Here is an 18,510-nt window from a genome sequence, read left to right as displayed (position 1 = left end):
TTCTTTATCAAATGAAAACTGAAATCTAGAAGAAAGAAAAAAAGCAGGTGAAATGCAAGCAGACACAGAGTTTGGTGTATTAAAGGCGGCCTGTTTTTGACTGACGATTAGATTGCAGAAGTAAATAGAAGCTCGGTGAGCGCCGGGCAGAGACAGGAGCAGAGTGGGCGTCTGGCTCACAGCTCGCTGTGTCTGAGTGTCTGGGACTACAGCAGCAAATTCACACAGTCTGCATCGGACTGGCAGGCAGCAGAGGAGAGTGAGGTTACAGTACGAGGAGACACAGCCTTACACAAACACGACTGAGACGGGACGTGTTGGGATGCAGATGGCTGAGCAGAGAGGGTGAGAAGAAGAGGTAGATGGCTTTACAAGAGTGTAGTTGTGTGCTGCTCACCAAAGGGTGTAATGATGGGACACGTGATGCTGTAGGTCATACTGACAGCAAAGATACACATGGTCCAGGCGTACTCAAGGCCAAACTGGAACTCATAAGCTTGACTCTGCAGAGACAAAATAAACACAGCTGGCTTCTTAAAGTTTAAACCAAACAGCGTGTTAAGATGCCAAGATAAGCACCAAGGCTCTGCTTACCCGTTTGACATGAATCCGCTCAGCTTGGGATTTTGCAAAGCAGAGGCGCAGTGCGTACACCGTCAGTGCAGGGATACGTAGCAATTCCATAGCCGTGCCAATCAAACTGGATGTAATTACGTAGTTTACAAAAAATGCACCGTTGTCAGGAAGAAACACACACCTGCATTAAGACACAGACAAGAAGTGGGCTGCTGGAGATTCTTTCTGAGACTCAGTTTTAACCAAATAATTTCCAAATAACAAATAAAATAATAATAAAAAAATATACATCAGATTTCACTTTGGCTCAAAGTCATCTTCTTGTGCATCTGTGCGGTGCTTTCCTGTTTTTAGCTCGCTCTCAAGTGAAGGGACTCTGATGAAGCTGAAAGCCCCATTATCAACACTAATGTCCTACAGTTGGACAAAGGACCGCAAACTATTACTGCAGCAAAAATCAACTTTTTTACCTGCAACCCCAGTAAAAACCAGAATGCAATGATTTAAAAATCTCCTAAAGCCATAATTTATTCACAATAGAAAAAAACCATATTGAAATGTTTAAACTGGGAAAACGTCCCAATTTGAAAAAAATATTAGCTCATTTTGAATTTGATGAAAGCAACACATCTCAAAACTACTAAAAAGAAACAGCTAGAAAAATGCTTTGCAACTAATTAAGTCAATGGCAACAAGTCAGTAAAAGAAGAAGGTGTAAGAAGATTTTTTGACATATGTTGCCGCCATCAAATTCAAATGAATTCATATTTTCTGAGGTTAAACATTTTTTTATGTTCTATTGTGAGTAAAATATGAGTTTGTGAAAATTGTAAATCATTTCATTCTGTTATTATTTATTTATTTACTTCCACAGAGTGATCTAAAAAATAGCACCTGAGCAGATAGCAGTGTGTAGCTGCACAAGAAGATAATCGTGGAGTGGAAATAATGTGTTTGATTGCACTTCTCATTACATTTTTTGATCTTACTGAAATTTTAAATCCTTCTCTTCCAGGAAGTTGACATCAAAGAGCCAGGTGAACAAGAGGTCAAGGCTAGAGCAGAAATAAAATAGAAAAAGTGCATAAACATTACAAAAAAGCCACAAAAACCCAGGAATAATTCAAAAGAAGTAGATCAAAAAGGGAAATCACTGTAGATGTACCTGGACAGACCAAGTGAAGGCAGGATGATGACCATGAAGACCAGCAAGAAAAAACACTTGTGCATCGTCACTTGATTCTCACCAGATCTGAGACATGAAATGATCCAATAAGATGAGAACATGCGATACATATTTTGCAACATATATCTAAAAAAACCACACACACACACACACACACAAAAAAAAAAAAAAAAAACACAAAAAGAAAAAAACAACATAATAAATTCATGAATTAAAAGCCCAAAATGGAAAAAACAGTTGACTCTTTGTACCCATTAGCACAAACTACATTTTTCACTACAGTAAACAGTTGATTTGCATTCGGTCCTTCACACATCACGCCTGCACAACACGTTTGTGGGGGTGGTTATGTAAAGAAAGGGTGCTTATAGGTTGTTCTTATGCACACTTGTTCTTCCTCCTGCTAGTCACCGCACATAGAGGAAACGGTGCACGGTGACTACTGTTCATATCATTATCCTCGCACGGAGATCTCTATGACAACCTGCCCAGAATAACAGTGCAGGGAGAGTGGCAGAGAGAAGGAGGGAGAGAGAGGGGAGAGAGTAAAAAGAGCAAGAGGGTGAAAAAGAAATAAATTAGATGGAAAAAAAAAGAGGAACGCTGATAGTTGAGAGGAAGAAAAACCGCTGCAAGTAAACGAAGCAAAATATCCACATTTCTATTTCAGATGGCTGAGGAGAGCAGTAGTTGATGACTACCCAGTACCTGGTCCAGTGGGACTCAAAGAAGGCGGAGTAGTAGACAACAAAGGGCAGGAGCACTGAAAACGCCCACAGCAGAAGGGTCGGGAAGAACTCTGTAACGACTGGGCTCTGCATTGGACAGCAAAATGGCGATTGATGAAAGTGAGGAGGTTCACAATGGAGCACAGACGTCAGTAAGTTTAAACTGCTCTGAAACTCTAACCCTCAGACTCTCCACGGGCCTTGTGACGTTGAACTTGTCCATGGTGTTGACGATGATGGCAGGAGTGGTGAAGAAGAAGAGCAGCAAGAAGAGGAGGATGTTGAGGAGGACGCAGCGGAGCCACCACCGAGATCCACACACTGACAGGTTTTCCCTATCGATGGGAAAAATGACGAGCCTCAGTTACCAATCATCCAGCAAGATGAACACAGTTAACATATTACCCTTCTCTGATGTACATGTACTTTATGTTTTGACATATGCCTGAAATAGCCGGATGAGTGGTCTCTTCTAAGAGCGGTCCAGCGTACTGGGTAGAAGAGCAAGTTTAAACCAGCTCACTTCAGCTCCCAGTCCCTGCTCGACCTCTCAGCCTGCGACTGCCACAGTTCATGCGTAGACACAAACACACTGCAGTCAGTCAGATGTGAAGCTCAAACTGTGAGCCTCCTTTGATTAATCCCCATACATATGCAGCACTCACTTGTTACATAATCTCTGCATTTGCTTTCTGAGATAAGAAACATGCACCGCAGCTAATCCAATCGTGGATGCTGATTATGCTTTAGACGGTGTTTGAGATCTGCTACTTACAGCAAACAACATACCGATAATCTTAAATGTCTTTGAAGTTGAAACTTATGAAAAAGAAGCAGGAATAGCAATGCTAATGCAGGCACCGATCGCTGAAACATCCACATTTTGTGTTATTTACATAGTGCCTTTCAAGAGATGGTGGATAACTAAAAAGCAAACACAACAGGAGAATTTAAACACTGACAGTCAGATAAAACCAGGAGGATTTAAAAATAGAAGAACTAAAACAAATGAACAAAAGCAAATTTAAACTAATGATTCTTTCAGAGTCCAGTTGATTCCAGTGGGGTCCACAGCCAAAGAAGCATCGAGTCCTTTTGCCTTGAGCCTTGTGTGGAAACAGCTATCAAGGCCTGATCCAAGGCCCGCACATTCCCACTGGTATTATGTGTCTGCAACAGGTCTTTAATATGAGTGAGTGCCTGTCCATGCAAGGCTCAAAACATCATCACAAGAACCAAATTTTGAGTCTGATCAGAAGCCAGTGTAAAGAAATCAGCATCAGCTGTCCAGTGGCCCACACACATAAGCTCAACATGTAACACACAATGAGAGAGCGAGCGAGAAACCTTATTTACTGGAAGAAAAAAAAGGTCTGGTGAGTCTGCTGGAGTACACGTTACGTTGCTGTCTGATTGCAGTTATAACACCAACAAGGAAAATGTTGTACAGACTTAATTTTAGCCATGTTTCATAGCTGGTAGTAAAGGGAGTGACTCAAAGCTTCACTAAGTACTACACAGGGTACAGATTCAGAACCAAAGTTTAACATAATACCATAAAGAGCCAAGCCTTTCATCACCTGTGGGATGGATATAACCTCTGTTTGTCACTATTCAGCTGTAGAAAAGTATTCAGCAGAACAGAAACTTTTGGAACATTCAGAAACTTAAACAAACACATCATACATATGACACTGACGGTAGACTTTAAAAGTGACTTTATATTTGGTTGATAGACACAAAGTACAATTAGCATGGGGCCCGCAACAGAAACTTGGGGAACACCACAAGACAGAAATACAGCTATACAGAGTTATTACAACCACTAAGCAACAAAGGTCTGCCTGAGAGTTATGAGAAGAACCACATCAAAGCTGTTCCACCAACTGCCCGAGCTTCTAAAACCAAAATTACGGTGATCAAAAGTATCAAAAGCAACACTGGGATCAAATAGTCTCAATAAGCAACATTTGCATGATGCATACCTCAGCTCTAAATTGGACCCTTTAGGTCCAACTTCACAAGCTAAAGCTGCGCAAACAAGCATGACTAAAACCCACAGAATGTTGATCTGAAGTCTAGTCTTGATCCACAGGTTACCAGAGATACCAAATATGTCAGGCATAATTACAGGGAAATGTGTCTAAATGATGCACAAGTCATGTAAAATTGGACATTGTGCTCAAAATGTGTTTCTGTGTGATTTCCTTTGGCTGCTCCAGCTTCCTACCACAGTCAGTAGACAAGCAGGTTAGATTAATACATTTCTCGTGGTGTAGATGTGAATGGGTGTCTGCCCAGGGTGTACCCAGCGTGTGTGCTGGAATAGGTCACCATGGCGATATGAAGAGATCAGAATGACTCACACAGCTGTCAATTTGGAAAACTGAGACTTCAAAGACAATCAGGAGAAAATCCAAGAGTAGCTTGAGCTTTTAAAAGACATTAGGGCACAAACAAACGTGACAGTTCTCACCATATAATATCACTTGGAGCAGGTGCGTAGCTGACGTCCCATTTGTGCGACTGCACCACGGTGCTGATGCTGGACTGCTGGGGCCTGCGACGACAGTTCACGCGACCGTAGTCCTTCACAATGCTGGAAACCAAAACAAGATGTTCAAAAGGCATTGCATCACTACTCAGCAACGTTACCATGAATTATGTGGTCACTCTCTGCCGTGACTGCATCTGTATGATGAGAGAACCTATCAAACACAGACCTCAGTGTCACGCTCTTGTTTACTCACACAGCAGTCATCCGCTCATCGCGAAAGGTCACAAAGGCGATGCCCAACCTCTTCATGGTGATGCGGTTCTTCTCAGCATTAAACTCATCTGTCCGCTTCTCTTCTAATTCACTGTAGTATTGCTCTGCATCCACCTGCAGAAAAAAAAAGAGTTAAAGGATATGTTGCTCACTTCATCTTTCACTCTCAGATTTACACTGGCAAAAATATCACATTGCTGCTTGTGTTTACCTATTTTTGCATCGCAGTGCCATCCAGTGGTGATTCTCTTCCCATGCAGTGCAATTAAGTTGCAACTGTACACAGAAGGATATGAACAAATCTTACCTTTTCAAAGCCGCAGACGTCACAGCAGAAGATCTGAGCACACGGATGAGTCTTGATCATGATTTTTCCCTCCTTCTGGGCCTTTGTGGCAAAATACAGCCTGCCTTTCATTGCCTTGCGCCTGAAAAACGACAGTGTCCTCAGACAAGAGCCATATGATCAAAAACTGTGATGCTCCAGTCCGTAAAAGCCGCCGTACCTCTCCAAGTCCAGCCTCATTAGCTTGTGGACGTCAAAGCAGAACCGGATGTCGGTGACAGTGCAGCTTGGGTAGGCCTCACTGGTGAAAACAAGAAAAAATGTTCATTATAAGGAATTTTCTAAGTGTGGATGTGCATGAATAAAATGATAGACAGCTCTCCAATCAAACACAGGAAGATTATTTAATCTAATGAAGAAAACATGTGTACTGGAAATGTTTGGTGATGAGTCCTGGGTCAGAGATCTCCTTGGGTATGGAGGTAATCATCAGTGTCCGAGCCACCTGTAATAAATAACACAATATAAATAAATCCGTTATACTTTCTTTTAACGGCTCTAGGGAAGCCAATGCCAGGTTGTTGCCTATATAGTAGTAAACTTCTCTGATCCACAGAGATCAATCGCAGTTTCATTGTTAAGGTTTACATGTTAAGGAAGGAAAAGTTTCATTAACTTTCAGATGGACTGCCATAGGACTTTGACTTAAAACTTCTCAGGATGATCCATAAATCGATTTCTTTTAATACAAGAGTACTTATTCCTTTTTCCATTTCTTTAGTTTCTGATGAAATGTTAATAGTAATGACAAACCCATCAGTCCTAATCAGAGAACGCAGGCATGCTAACATGCCAAACTAAGTGGGTGAATAGTTGGTGGTTTGCAGAATCCTTTTATAGATCTTTATAGTCTTATTCTCTGAAGACAAATGAATAATAAAAAACAATGATATCATTATTGATCACCAATGGAACGCCCTATTCTCTGCATTTAACAGAGGAATGCAGCACCTAGGGAGAAGCCAGAAATCCAGAGCACGTCGGTCTTTACATTTAATTTTGTTTTAAAATATTTTTGCTGTGTTATTTTTTCTTGTATTTGATTTTTGAAACAATAAAAAAGACCTTTTGGTTAGAATCTCAATAATTTGACTTTATCTTTTGCTGGATGGACCTTGATGGTATAAAGTGTGACTGGATGATGACAGACCTTCTCATCTTCTCTGTATTCCAGCTGCAGCGAATGGTGAGCCATACACAGCAACGTGATAATGAAGTAAACCAGAGCCAAGACGCTGTGCAGCCACAGAAAGCTGTCCCTTCAAGGAACATAAACAGAGCAATTACAGATTTGCCCAGGTTTGCTCGCGGCTCTGGGATGCTTCATGAGATCTGATGTCATGCCTGCATTGCTGGACTTACTTTGCACTAACATTCGCCAGGGTTGTTCTTCCAAAGTTTTCAGGACTGTCTCCTGTAGAGATAATAAAACGTGACACAAAGCGAGACGTTTTAATTTCTGTAATGACTTAAAAGGAAGCCCCTCCCCTCTTTTGTCTGGGAGAGGCCAAGAAATGAAGCAATACTAAAATGTTTTCCATCCAGTCAAATGAAATATCAGCCATCTCAATGAAGTTCAAGTTCAAACATGCCTAACTGCGCTGTTTTAACTTGGGAACCCTTTGTTTGCCGTCACCATGGCAGCCTGCCTATGGGTGTTGGCCATTTTATTTAATGATGGTGACAACCACCAGTAATAAAAACATTACTGTGGACAGCCCCACTCCTCATAGACTTCATCCTGTAGTGGAAAGGCTTCCTCAACACTTCCTACAAAATAAGCACACAACTGCCAAAAAGGCATTTCTGTTGCTATTTAGCAGCCTGTTTAGTGTGTCGCCCCACCCCTGGCACCTACATGTGTATGTTAAGAGGAAATTAAGCACTTTCTATTTCTATAATCAGACTTGGGCAAGTGCTTGATGACTTGCCACTGGTGTGCCAGTGACTCCCTTTAGATGAAGTGCAGCCTTTGTGCATGTAATCAGTGTTTATTTTGGTTTCACTGACCTTTTGACTTGTTCCAAGTTTTGAAAGAGATCGGGTTGTTTTAAACTCAGCTGTACCATGAATTGTTAAAAGATAAAGTTTATGTGCATTTAACCGAACTTCTCTTTTTATGAAGAGTCCGGTGTGTTGTTATCGGAGGTTAAGGATATCCCTTGACTTTTCAGTGAGCTAGCTAGACCATCACTTCAAGACCAAAATACCCAGGAGGTTCCCGGAAATGTTGACCGGCAGGATTACAGCCAAAGACAGCAGGGTAACCACTGTCATGAGCAGGATGATGTGGCGCTGGAAGGACAAATATGTCACGGCATCAATGCCACATTTACTTCGGATCTCCTCATCCCTGCAACAGAACAAAGAAGATGCATTCTCAGAATCTCAGAGGTTTTCCACGCAGCGTGATAAACATGCACATTTTTCTTCATGTGGCAGTGGCTCCATACAGGCCGAACCTGGATAAAAATGACCCTCACAGCTTCTACCTCATCCTGAGTAAAAAACTGTGGCACCACTACTTTGGTGTCAGAATCTGTGGTTACCAGATCAGGGAGGTTCAGGAAACCCAGTGTCATAAAATAGAAAAAAAGGCATGAAAGAAAAGAAGTGCACGTTGGTCTCATGGTAGCCCACACATCGAGAACTCACAGGGTGGGTTTGCACTTCGCCTGGGATCCCAGGGTGAGCCACTGGCAAAGGAGAGCTAAAAACAGAAGCACCCAAACTCCACCATAATACTATGGAAACCATGGATACCACCGAAATTGCTTTTTTATAGCTCTAAATCTGTTGTGTGGAGTCGAGACCCGAGCAAGTGCAAATATTCAACAGGAAACCGTGGCACCAGCGGTCGCATGAGCCTAGACTCTTTTGTTTTTTTTAAACATTTTCTTTGCTAAGTGAGATATAAGACCAGACTTTCACGTTCAATGGTGACATCAGCTTTGAAGACAACAGGCTGGCGAAGGGTTGGAAGCCAAGATGAGAGGAGGATGAAACAATTATAGGAGCAGCTGCTTTAGGTTTACTTACTTCATATGGTAAAGCGATGACAGCCATGAGCAGAAGCCCTGAAAAAAAGAATCATAAAACAGCCAGTGAACTGGTTATTGAAGACATATTACACGTTTCGGCAGTTATATATCTGGTGACTTGTACTCAACCTCCATTTGAATAGTAACACGGTCTGCAAAGTGACACAGAGATGGAGATTTAATAGGTCTGGAGCTGTAATCAGTTTACTGCAGTCTCAGCTGTGTGCAGGCACAGCACGATGACTCCAGTCTGACTCTTTGACTTACACTGCTATAAACATGCAGGGAATGACCTCAGTCTATCACTCAGGTGCCATGGAGTCAGAGACAGACCCGCTGAGTAATGATCCAAACTTTCCTCTTACAACTGTTGACTTGGTGCCATCTTGGTGGTGACGACTTGAGGACTTATTATGGAAGCTCAGGATGGAGCTTTTTTAGACATCAGTATATCACTGGGAAATTAACTGTGACACCTTGGTATAATTAGTGTAAATACACAAGAACATAATCAGGAAGACTGGCAGACTGTCTAACATCAATGTTATTGGTAATGATAGTGTTTCTTTAAAATGAGGCCCTCTCCTTCATAATTTGCAGTGTAACGATGACTGGAATCTGCCCTTTTCCTCCTCAAACACGGTGCCTCTTTGCCCTAATTACACTATTATAGTGCATAAAAATATGCTGTGGTATTTTTAACCACTAGTGGCACTGTAGAGCCATTCGGTGAGCAGACTGATGTTTTTGTTTGGATGTGTTTTGCCGCCAAATGCATGAGAATACACATGCACGCCACAAACATAAAGCTGAACATGGGTCACTGATCAAGAGAGAGAGACACGTGGAAAGGGTCAGCTGCAGCTTTTCAGTGCAGTTGTGAACTGGAACTAAGTGCATTTAGTCAAGCAGCTTTCTGTGCTTAAGTACAAATTTTAGCTTCTTTTGATTCTTCTCTGCTATATGTCACTTCAATGACTTTTTTCCTGCTACACTTATCTGACTCTTTTAGTTACGAGATACTTTTTAAATCATGATTTTTGCACGCAAACACATAAAAAGCTTAAAATGTTAATGTTTTGTTATGAATTCAGCTGCTCAACAATTTATACAAGCACATATGAACTCATTCATCTGTTAGCCAGTAAGTCAAGTGAATCAATTACCAAAACATTTGCAATAATTGTTTAGCGTGCCTAATGACATCTCGCAAAAATAAAATAATTGGCAGATTAATCCACAGTGAAAACATTCATTCGGTGCAGCTGGATACGAAACATTCGAAATGAGCACCAGTTGATTTGCTGCTAATAATAAACGCCTACTTATACATTAATGCATGAGTGACAATATTCAGATGATATAGTATCTAATTCTACGACAGTCACACAGCACATTCATTCATGTTAAGCATCCAGATCTTTGTTGATAATACTTAAATGCTTTTTGCATTAGTGGGGTTTCTGATGCAGAGTACTCCGATACTATTGTATTGATTGTATTGATTATCCCATTATGAGCCCCCTTCCTGGTTTCCAGTGCTTTGCAGAAAAAAATTCACAGTGAAAAATTAAGTACACCATCTGATTTAGTAGCTTTAGTTCAACAACATGACTTCATCAGTATTTCACATCATCCTGTATGGACTTTTGCCCTCTTTTTTTCTTACAATGTTGCTTCAGTTGATTGACGTTTGTGGGCATTCTTTTATTTGCAGCTCTCTGAAGATCCCACCACAGGATTTCAGTTGGGTTGAGGTCTCGAGTTCGAGTGGACGACTTTCACTCTTTTCTTTTTCACTCATTCTTTTGCAGATTTGCTGCTGTGCTTGGGATCATTGTCTTGTCACGTGTTTTGTCACAATTTGGGCCAAGCTATAGCTGTCAAACAGACGTCCTGACATTTGACTCTAGTACTCTGGTATACAGAGAAGTTCATGGTTGAGTCAATAACAGCGAGGTGCCCAGGTCCTGAGGTTGCAAAACAAACCCAAATCATCACCCCTCCACCACCATGTTTGACAGCTGGTAAGAGGCATTTGTATTTTTCTCTAAATGTGGCACTGTGCATTATTTCCAAACATCTCCATTTTGGCCTCATTTGTTCAAAGGACATTGTTCCAAAAGTCTTGCGGTTTCATCGGATGCAATTTTGCAAACCTAACCCAGGCTGTTTACGTTCTTTTTACAGAAGAGGGGCTTTCTCCTGGCAAACCGTCTGAACGAGACAGACTTGCTCAGCTTTGTGTCTAATTGTACTGTCATGTACTCTGCTGTACTCTGACCTTGGGTTTAATTTGTTGGGATGTCCACTCCTGAGAAGTTAGCTCACATCTTCCTTTTTCCCCACCACATGACTGCATGTATTTTGACCTAGATTGTCCAGAGAAAAAATTCCATGGCAAAGCTTCTTCGTGGTCAGAACAGAAGATTAAGGGGAGCTTCTTTCAACAAAGATGAGGCACTGCTCTTTTCTGGGCCGGTAATCCAGTTTACTAGCTCAGAGTCAGTAAAAACTGCTTATTTAAAAGCATGAAATAACCAAAGAACTGACCAACGTTTGGCAAGTGTGTTTTACACATTCACCAGCTTTAATTTATCACATGTGACTGCTGACTGCTAACTCTCCAAACCCCTAATAAGCACATAAAATATTTTACTGCTAGTTTTTCCACTATGTTCAACAGCTCATCTCTTATTTGGTACATGAGTATGCGGTGTGTTCGTCATAACTTCTGCCAGAAACTGAAAACAACTGTCTGCTGTGGCTTTAAACTAGTCTGATGATGTGAAATAAAAACACACCTGAAATGCAGAAGCAGAAGAAGAAGAAGCAGGAGCAGAAGAACAACAAGAATGTTGCAACACGGGAAATAAATTATGAGGTATCCTTTGAAAAATGTAAGATAAGATTTGAGCATACCATGTCCTTGGTCTCAGAGTCAGAGGGACTGGATTCTGAAGGCGACTTCTCTTTCTCACTTGGTTCTCCATAAAACAGGGATGTGAGACTGCATAAGGAAGAATACACACAAAGAAACAGAATCCTGGTGATCATAGCCGGACATGGCTTTATTAATACACCAAGATGTACCGTAATTGCTGCAGTCCCTGTACCCATCTGGGATCAATCTGTGCATACACAGAAGACATTAAAATAATATAACATGTGGTCCAGTTCACATGGTGAAACAAGTGCAGCAGTTGAATTTGTGGATTGTCTCTGTGGGCTATAACACTGACAGTTCAACAGGATGTCAAATTAAGCAGGGTAATTGAATTACAATGAGAGACGACCGCTTGGCAAAGAGAACAGATGCTGCTTGCCCTCAAGTGCTACGAGGGCATCGTCGGTCAGGCAGGACTAATCGAGCCCACATTCCCCTGAAGAGGAGATTCGGAGCGAGCACAAAGAAAACTGCTGCAGAGTGTTGCATGAACCTGGATGGAAAACATTAACAGTGTTAAGTGAGCTGGTTATTCTAAATTGACCATAGGTGTGGATATAAGATAGATAACATGCTTAAATGTCCAAATCAGTGTTTCCATTCAATAGAGAATTAAGCGAAGAATAAATTCTGACCATCCCATGAAATTTTACTTTCACTGTTAATATAAAACAAATACAGTAAAGTATTATCAGTGTTTCAAGTATAGCAAGGCAGTTTGCCACCACTTACAACGCATCCACTTAACACACTGTTTGCTGCTACAACTACACATGTTTCTTTTCCAAATATTTATTTATAAGTGACTTATGTATGTATGTATGTATGTATGTATATATATGTATATATTGTACTATTCTTAGTTAGCATATTGTCTGTCTTGTCTTAATGTTGGTTTAAAATGGAGCACTGTAACAAAAAATAATTTCCCCCAGGGATCAATAAAGTATTCTGATTCTGATTCTGATACATGCAGCAGAGGGAGCTAGAGCATCAATTCTCTCTCTCCACTGAGGCTTCTTACTACATGTTAAAAGTTGCCATAGCTGTCAGAGTTTAACTGATATTGTTGAGTGAGAGATTTACCTGTCATTCTCCATCAGCAGAGCCAGGCGGCCGTAGTCCCAAGCAGCTTTCCTCAGACATGAGAAGATCAGCAGTAAAAACTACAAACACAGAAAAACAATTTTACACAGTCTCTGTCCTCATTATACTCTAGATAAAATATCTCCTTGATTCTGTCTAAAATCACTCGAAAAAGCAGTCTACAACAACAGATTCAAAATGCCACAGCATTAATGAAGCATTTTTTGTCTGTATGCTATGTGGTCCAGAAATAGATCAGCGAGCACACGCGGACATATGCTGTTCAGTGAGGAAAAAAATGAGCGCGGTCAAGCTGAATACCTCCCATTTTCCACAAATGGAGAGCAAACTGAGCACAACAATGAGGTCCAAAATAAAACCCTATTCAATCCTGTACAATAGTGGATTTGTGCTGAGCTTCCCTGATGAAATATCATTGAGCATAACTGGACCGTGATGGATGAAGGTTAACAAACGCAGTAAAAGTGGTGATTAGAGCAGGGCGATATGGCCAAAAATATTTATCACGATATATATTTGAAAATTTGCGATAACGATATAACTGACGATATAATTGATGCGAGACAAAATACAACTCCACAACATTACTAGCGCAAAAAGACAACCTATCATTTATTTTCACTTAAAAATTAAACAAGAAGCTGGTTTTTATGTACATTAAAGCTTTATAAAAATGTAACAGTGCGAATACAAATTCCTTGCTGAAAGTTTAACCAAAAGGCATTTCCAGTAGAAATGGGCTGACATATCCTGAGCATAACCATGTATAATATCCACTGAAGTTAAAAAGAGGTGCTTTGCAACATTAAACTGCAGTGTGCAGTACGTATTTTTCGGACCATAAGGTGCACGGGATTATAAGGCACATTAAGCGAAACAAAGCAGTCAGATAAATCAAACTTTATTAAACTCATTCTTCTTGCTTCCTCCACTTCTGTACCATTAATTCATTAATGTTGAATTCTCTGGCAGCTGCTCTATTCCCATGTTGTTGCAGTATATTAATGACTAACCTGGTATTGTGGATGGATTATCTCAGTTGTTCTCCTGACTGAAGTTTGGTCCTTTTACAGCATCCTGCCATGCGATTGCATTTGTCTCTAACCATGAGGAACCTTAACGTTAACTTTTATAAGTGGAAAAGTGTTAGTGTTCGTCCTCCAGCTTCACTGTTTATGTTATGCTAACATAGCTGTGTTGCTAGCGATCACGTAGCACATAATTATATACCAGCTAGCCCAACTTCAGTAACCCTACAAACGTCACTGCTGTTTAGTTTCCTGTCTTCATTTATGTTGGAAGTGATAGCAGAGCTGTACGTTTGATTTTTTTCAGAAATCTCTCAGTCAGAACATGCAATATCATGTTTAGGTAACTAGCGAGCTAACTTCCGCTAGCTTCCTGCTAGCTTCTAACTCCGTTAAATGTAATAAATTTTGTTTTAATGGATGCCTGGAAGTTAAACTTCATAGTTACACCTGGTAAAGCAGCAATGCTGATCGTTTTATTAAAGATGAAAGAATTTAGACAGTTTTTAACTCTTAGTGATGCTGCAGTGTTCGTTTGACCTGAAGTATACAGAGTTTAGGACCCAGATTACTCCCAGATTTAAGAGCATCTTAGTCCGACAAATATGACAATAACAACGGCCGCTTGCATGTTCTGCAAAAAAATGTGCTTTGTCGTGTATCTGACGGACAAACACCAAACCAGTTCCACATCACTGAAGTTGCACCATTTTTACAAACCAATTCTGGTTCATCTGTTTCACTCAACAATCGGCCATGTGCGTATGAAAACAAAGGCACTGCGCATGCGCGTTTTACTCATATTCTATCGCGATATTTCATTTTCCTATCGTTGCCTAACATTATACCGGTATTACCGTGAACGGTATAATATGGCCCAGCCCTAGTGGTGATGACTGTTTGATTTTAATTGCAGCAATTAAATTATTACCTCATTTGAACTGAAAAGACATTAGGTTTAGTGGATAAGGGGTGACAGCTGTGCTAATAGGAAGAAAGCGCCCATGAATGTCGAATGATTCACTCTAAAGCCATGCAATGACAATCAAGAGGACTTGACTGGGGCTTGTAGATGAATAAACAGCCTGTGTTTACATTAGCAGTCAGGGCACAATAAGAATCTCTCCATTATCTCGTTTTGGCCCAGCTCTTCCCAGTTGTTTCGGTTTATTCTGTCTTTATGCGTGGGCACGCTCTCCTCAAGTCCCACTGATGATTTATTCTGTATGATGATGGAATTGATGCAGAGGCGTGCTCCCGTCACCTGGGGGGAAGCACGCTTTGACTCATGCTCGTCATTAAGAGACAGCGCTCAACCTTCGCTGTTGGCTTGACAACCAGGCATTGATAAAAATGAGCCAATTAAAACATGGAGGTGGCAGATGGAGAAGTCCTATCAGCGCAGAGATCAAGCCTGACGAGGCCTGACAGTGGAACTGAGTTAGCTGACAGCTGAAAATGGAAGCCTATTATTATCTGGAACACGGGAGGAAAAGAAATGCATCTGTGTTTGTAAACAGTGCGCACGCTGTATTATTCTTTGCAAAAAAGGACGTTAAAATGTGCAGATTTAACTTGACGTCTATGACATGTACATAATGTGTTTGTATTTCTCTCTGTTCTTGTACATAATTATGCAAAACCCAGACAATGAGGAGACAAACAGAAAGCATTGAGCTTTTGTTTTGTTTTTTGCAAGGCGCTGGTTTAGTTTGGGTTTATTTTTCCAGCCTTTTCCTGAAGAGAACTACAAATTAAAAATGCTTTAAGCCATTATCACTGACATTCACGCCTACACCACATTTTGACTGTCCTAATAAATAACTTGAATGGTGATTCTGCATGCATGCATATATATATAAATAAATAAGTGGTCCCCGTGGTAATCGGAGCACTAGGTGCGGTGACTCCCAAGCTAGGCGAGTGGCTCCAGCAGATCCCGGGAACAACATCAGAGATCTCTGTTCAAAAGTCTCTGTCCTTGGGCGTCAATTACTGCTGTTCTGTAAGATGCTGCTGGTGCCACAGATACGCGCACAGGATGACCTTTTGGTTCAGGCCCCTCACGCACGCACTGTAGCAATATTAGACACACAGAAAAGGTTTTCCTTTGTTTTTTTTTAAAGTTCTATTTTTGGCATTTAGCCTTTAGTTGATAGGACAGCGCAGTTTGCCCCAGCCTTTGGTTTATTTCAGACAAGTGGGCTGTAGTGCAAATTCAATTTTTAAAGAGTAACAAAGTCTACAGAAGGAGGTTGGAGTGGTGGTAACAAAACAAGTCACGACTCTTTGACGTTACATGCAATTGTAAGAGTTTTGGTTTGAAATTTGCATAATCAATGGGATGTCATGCAATTAGTAAAAAACATGAAGCTTTCTGTGTGTTTCTAGCTTTTCCAGGACACATGAATCAGTGTTTGATATCCTCCTGATGCTCCTTGTTTGTTGAATGATCATGCGGAACAAGTGGGAGTCAAGCTTTGGATCACAAGTTTGTCACCAGGGAGACTGGTTTATATCCTGTTTAAGAGCTTTTTAAAAAGAAAAAACAAAACTAATGGAGTTGGGTCCCTGATGTGTGACCCAGGATTTTGAGTTTTGGTAGTTTCCTTGTGATTTTTATTATTTGTATTCTGTTATTTTCTTATTGTTAATGGTTCCCTATTTGTGTCTCTAGGCTAGTTATAGATGACTTTTGGTTCACTGGTTCCCTGTCTGTTCCCTTTCTGTTCCCTTAGTTTCTTCTCTGGGTTTTGTCCTGTTGTGTCTCCTTTGTGAAGTCAGTCGTGTCTCTGTGTTTGTTTACCTTTTTGTCTGTGTCAATTTTGTGTTGAGAGACTGTCTCGGTGTTAGTTAGATTTCCTGTTTTATTGTGAAAGTTTCTCCTCTCATGCGTGTTATATGTTGAGTGTTACTTCCCTTGTTTTGTTATTACTTATTTGCTTTTGAAATTCCCACCTGTTTTTTCTGCCCTCATTAGTTATTGTCTCCCTTTGTCCTTTGTCAAGTTTTCCTTGTGGCCGTGTCTTTCCTAGTATCATGTTCTCCTTGAAGATTATCTGTTTTTGGATTTTTTACTCCTGTCCTGCATTTCTTTTGTATCTTTGTAGGAGTTCAACATTGAAGCTGCCTTTTGAGTTAACCTTTTATCTTTGGAGTCCTGCGTTTGGGTCAACCTCCGTACACGGTGGATAGGTTTGAAAAGCTATGGTAGGTTGAGTAAAGGTAGTGGTGTTATCCTGGTCCTGCAGCAATTGAAGGTTTTTATTTTTTCAGTGCTTTTACTTCCATTTGGATTATAGATTGTGCATGCACAGATCACAATAATTATGCAAAAGACTCCATATGCAAAGTGTTATACAGGATATAGTAATTCCCACAACTTGCTACTGACCTTGTCAGAGTTGTAAGATTAGGTAGTTTAGTGCAGATGTTACGGATTTTGGCTCTAAATATACAAAAGGGGAAGGTGACACAAATATTATAAACTGGAAGATGTTTATGTGCTTTTACCAAAGCTGAAGGATTTATAATTTGGGAAAGAATAACTTTCAAGAATCTCATTTTTATTTTCATACAAAACTCCACTGTTTCAGTTTCTCGAATATAAAGATATTCTGTTTTTTTCACGCTCAGAGAAAAAGTCTCTGAACAATATTAGCTGTGAGACAAATCACTGTTTACTTTCTGCTGGACAAAAAGGGAATAGTGAGTAGATTAATCAATATAGGAATAGATAATATCAACATAGGACTTGAAATAAGTTTATCTCTCAATTTGCCATGACGCTACAGAGTTACAGTATTGTGCAAAAACCTTGGGATTTCCTAATGTCTTTATACTTTGCATGAAAATTGGAAATAGGTGTATTTACAGAAACTTGCGCAAACATATGTGGAAATAAAGTATATTTTTGTTTCATTCTCTGTCAAAATGATCTCACACTGTTCAGTAATGTTGATGCCCAGGCTGTGGGGAGGCTAATCCATGACTGACAGTTTTCCATTGTGTGTTCTTGTATCCAAGTATGGCCCCTGGCAGTGTGTTTGGGATCAGTGTCATGCTGAAAAAAGAAGGTGTTGCCGTATTGTCTGACAATACTTTTCTATGTTCATAAATCCGTCCCTATCACCACCGGCTAAAATAGACCCTCAATCCATGACCGAGCCTCCTCTACATTTTATAGGTGGCTGTAGACATTAACTCTCTTCTGAACACCACCTTAACCTCCTAGGACCTGGTGTCCACATATGTGGACATCACATTTTGGGTTGTCTAGAAGAAAATACTACATTTTGCTCTACAAGGGCCTGATATCCACTTACGAGGACATATACTGCAACTGTTCTATCGAAATTTAAAGTGAATGTCCTCATGTGTGGATCTAACTTTAATCAGAAACAAAAATTAGGTAAAAGAAAATAGCAAAGACAAATTTAAAATGCATGCCATGAAAGAGTTAGGAGGTCAACTATTCACAGTGATTTGAACTAAATTGGGATTCATCAATCCAGGCCTGTTATCACTGATTTTTTTAGTCTAGTTCTTGTATAATTTGGCATATTTCAGCCTTTTCTCCCTGATTCCCTTCCGTAAGAATGGCTTCTTCACAGCCACCCTTTCACTGAGACCATTTAGCAAACAGTAGATGGATCAACTCAAGGGCCAGATGCATCTCAGTGAACGCTATTCATCTGCTACCTGTTCTTTTTTCCTCCACTTGCCCAGTTTTATCAGATTTTATAAGGACACACTGGACACCACGCTGATTCATGTCAGGT

The 18,510-nt window shown here is 40.4% G+C and overlaps 1 protein-coding gene across 1 annotated transcript in view; it reads right to left on the bottom strand.

Annotated features, from left to right (window-relative positions):
- The window catches only part of tmem63c (transmembrane protein 63C), a 45,488-nt gene that overhangs the window by 7,846 nt on the left and 19,132 nt on the right, over window positions 1-18,510 (bottom strand). The window contains exons 3-19 of the mRNA XM_085391821.1: window positions 12,681-12,760; window positions 11,570-11,657; window positions 8,646-8,683; window positions 7,817-7,959; window positions 6,969-7,020; window positions 6,757-6,865; window positions 5,978-6,051; window positions 5,767-5,847; window positions 5,568-5,688; window positions 5,241-5,374; window positions 4,967-5,089; window positions 2,672-2,825; window positions 2,471-2,577; window positions 1,742-1,828; window positions 1,566-1,631; window positions 595-757; window positions 398-503 (exon numbers count right to left, since the gene is read on the bottom strand). Of these exons, the coding sequence (XP_085247947.1) occupies window positions 398-503; window positions 595-757; window positions 1,566-1,631; window positions 1,742-1,828; window positions 2,471-2,577; window positions 2,672-2,825; window positions 4,967-5,089; window positions 5,241-5,374; window positions 5,568-5,688; window positions 5,767-5,847; window positions 5,978-6,051; window positions 6,757-6,865; window positions 6,969-7,020; window positions 7,817-7,959; window positions 8,646-8,683; window positions 11,570-11,657; window positions 12,681-12,760 (1,726 nt within the window). The remainder of the gene's footprint in view (window positions 1-397; window positions 504-594; window positions 758-1,565; window positions 1,632-1,741; window positions 1,829-2,470; window positions 2,578-2,671; window positions 2,826-4,966; window positions 5,090-5,240; window positions 5,375-5,567; window positions 5,689-5,766; window positions 5,848-5,977; window positions 6,052-6,756; window positions 6,866-6,968; window positions 7,021-7,816; window positions 7,960-8,645; window positions 8,684-11,569; window positions 11,658-12,680; window positions 12,761-18,510) is intronic.

Source organism: Rhamphochromis longiceps, linkage group LG19 (genome assembly GCF_057381845.1).
Source record: "Rhamphochromis longiceps isolate RC_006_pf linkage group LG19, R_longiceps_female_GT1.1, whole genome shotgun sequence".
In the NCBI taxonomy this organism is placed as follows: Eukaryota; Metazoa; Chordata; class Actinopteri; order Cichliformes; family Cichlidae; genus Rhamphochromis; species Rhamphochromis longiceps.
This window is presented reverse-complemented; position numbering and strand designations above follow the sequence as displayed.